A 2,348-nucleotide genomic window follows, 5' to 3' on the forward strand; every position below is an offset into this window, starting at 1 on the left:
TCATCACTTAAAAGTAGAAAGACACATGAAAGTGACTCTCTTGGCAACTGAACTATACAGTACTTATTATTAATTTACAACCCTGATGTGTCATAGCTTCCTACCTGATTCCTCCCTTCTGAACCTTTGTTTCCTTTAGTCAACCATTCTTCAATGCCTCTGCAGCCACTGGTGAACATTATCTGTTGTCTATGTCATAAAGAAGCTGTTGCCTTGTCCTTTTGAGGTATAAGTTGCATGTCCCATAAATGTGTATAATTATTTAAAGTCACTTGCAAAGAACATTAGAAAATGCATGAATTAAAATATAGAAGTATATTTTTGTCCACCACCTACCTGGTTCTATGTGACTCCATTCTCCTCCCTTTCTATTGGAGCCACTTTCTTCTGGGAAGCATGGCTTCTCCTTTGGGGAAATAGGCAGCAGCACAGTCTTTGGAAACAATTCACTACTCTCCTTTCCACCCTCTTCCAGCACTGCCTTATGTTGTGGGAAGAGGCTGTGATCACACTTTGGGGCTGGGTACTAGTGGAGCTTGGCTCAGAGGTTTCACAGAGGAAAGAGTTCCTTCTCTTGTGACGAGTGCCTGTGGTGGCAACACCTTGAGGTGCCTCCTTGGAGTTCATTACAGACGATGTGTTCTGGGGAGATGAGCTATCCTTCAGGTTGGTTTCACTCTGTGGTGCCATCTGGGCAATCTGATTTCTAGAAAGTTTATTTTCTGAGGGTGTGCTGCCAAAGGCCATAGCCTTGGAGGTCATGCATCTCTCCTGAAAACTTCTTCTCATGAGATGAGCAGCTACAGGACCATATTCAGGTGCTACTTTAGGAAAGAGGTTCCCATTCTGTTGACACCATAAGATGTCAGGCATGCTGAGCCTTCTGCTCCCCTTCTTCATTGCAATCTTGTCGTTTTCTTGAAATGGGTGTTTTGCCAGAAAGGTGTGGGTTGGAAGAGCAGGCTCACTCCCTGTGCTGTTTAGGGGGAGGCGGGCTATGGGAAGACATGAAGGTATAGTGGCAACACTAGATTGCATAGGTTTAATTTGATGATATATGTTGCTGCCCAAGAATGACTGATGTTTTAATATTAAGTAAGTTGCCATGATGTTATCAAATTTTTTTTCAAGTAAAGAGTCTCTAATATCCTTGGGACTGTAGCCCATGACCCACATGGCTGTCACAATATTGAGGTTTGGTTTGCTAGGGAGCATCTCCAGGGAAGATGATAGTTTTAGAAGTTCTTTACTGTCCTTGAGCCACAGATGTTTCATAATGTCATGTATCTTGGGCCTCTGCTCAGAGTCAATAGTGAACAACTTCACAATGAGGTTAACAATGTGTTCTGGAAGCTTTGGTGGAATATAGTAATGTGGATCTTGCATCTCCACCTTCATATCTTTATATGTTGTTGCTTTGAATGGGAGGTACCCTGTCACCATGATATATAGTACCACTCCCAAGCTCCAGATATCAGGCATCTTGGGGTCATATTCTTGGCCATTGAAAAGCTCTGGAGCACAGTATGGGAGAGTACCACAGAATATCTTCAACTTCTGCCCAGCAGTTACTTTGGTAGCTAGACCAAAATCACATAGCTTGACGCTTCCTTTGCCATCTAGCAGTATGTTATCTGGTTTGATGTCCCTGTGTGCAATGCTATTCTCATGGCAGTACTTAACTGCACATACCATCTGTGTGAAGATGTGTTGGGCCTCCTCTTCCTGCATGGAGCCCACCTCCACTATACGGGCTGCTAGGTCACCCCCGGAGGCCAGTTCCATAACCATATAGATCTGTTGAGTAGTTTCCATGACATGGAACAGTTTAATTATATTAGGGTGATTCAATAATTTCATGATATCTACCTCATTTGTGATCAAGGCAGCTTTCTTTTTGTCCTTTTCCATAATCTTCAGAGCAACCTGCACCTCTGTACGGAGGTGGCATGCCAGTTTCACTTCAGCAAAGCTGCCTATACCAAGGGTATTGAGGATCATGTAATGATCTGTGAGGACCTCCTTCCCAGAAGAACTTGCCTTCAGGTCCTGATGCATTGTTACCTCCTTGCTTCTCCTGTTACATATTATTTGTCTCAGTACCAATTTATAATACTAGATTTTTTAAAAAAATTAAAAGCAAGTCTATGAGAGACATTCATAATAAATTCATGTAAATAAAAGCAAGATAAATCAACCTAATGATGCACTTCAAGGTCATAGAAATGAAAGAATAAACCAAATCTAAAGCAGAGAATGGCAAAATGTAATAATTATCAGAGACAAAATTAATGATATAGAAACCAAAAGAATAGCACAAAGGATCAAAGAAATAAGGAATTGGTTAT

General features: G+C 41.5%; 1 protein-coding gene across 1 annotated transcript; it reads right to left on the reverse strand.

Annotated features, from left to right (window-relative positions):
- Positions 1-342: 342 nt before the first annotated feature.
- Positions 343-2,058, reverse strand: LOC114708414 (sperm motility kinase X-like). The gene has a single exon (XM_028891679.1). It carries the CDS (start codon positions 2,056-2,058, stop codon positions 343-345), a length of 1,716 nt encoding a protein of 571 aa, XP_028747512.1.
- Between the last annotated feature and the right edge of the window lie 290 nt (positions 2,059-2,348).

Source organism: Peromyscus leucopus, chromosome 5 (genome assembly GCF_004664715.2).
Source record: "Peromyscus leucopus breed LL Stock chromosome 5, UCI_PerLeu_2.1, whole genome shotgun sequence".
In the NCBI taxonomy this organism is placed as follows: Eukaryota; Metazoa; Chordata; class Mammalia; order Rodentia; family Cricetidae; genus Peromyscus; species Peromyscus leucopus.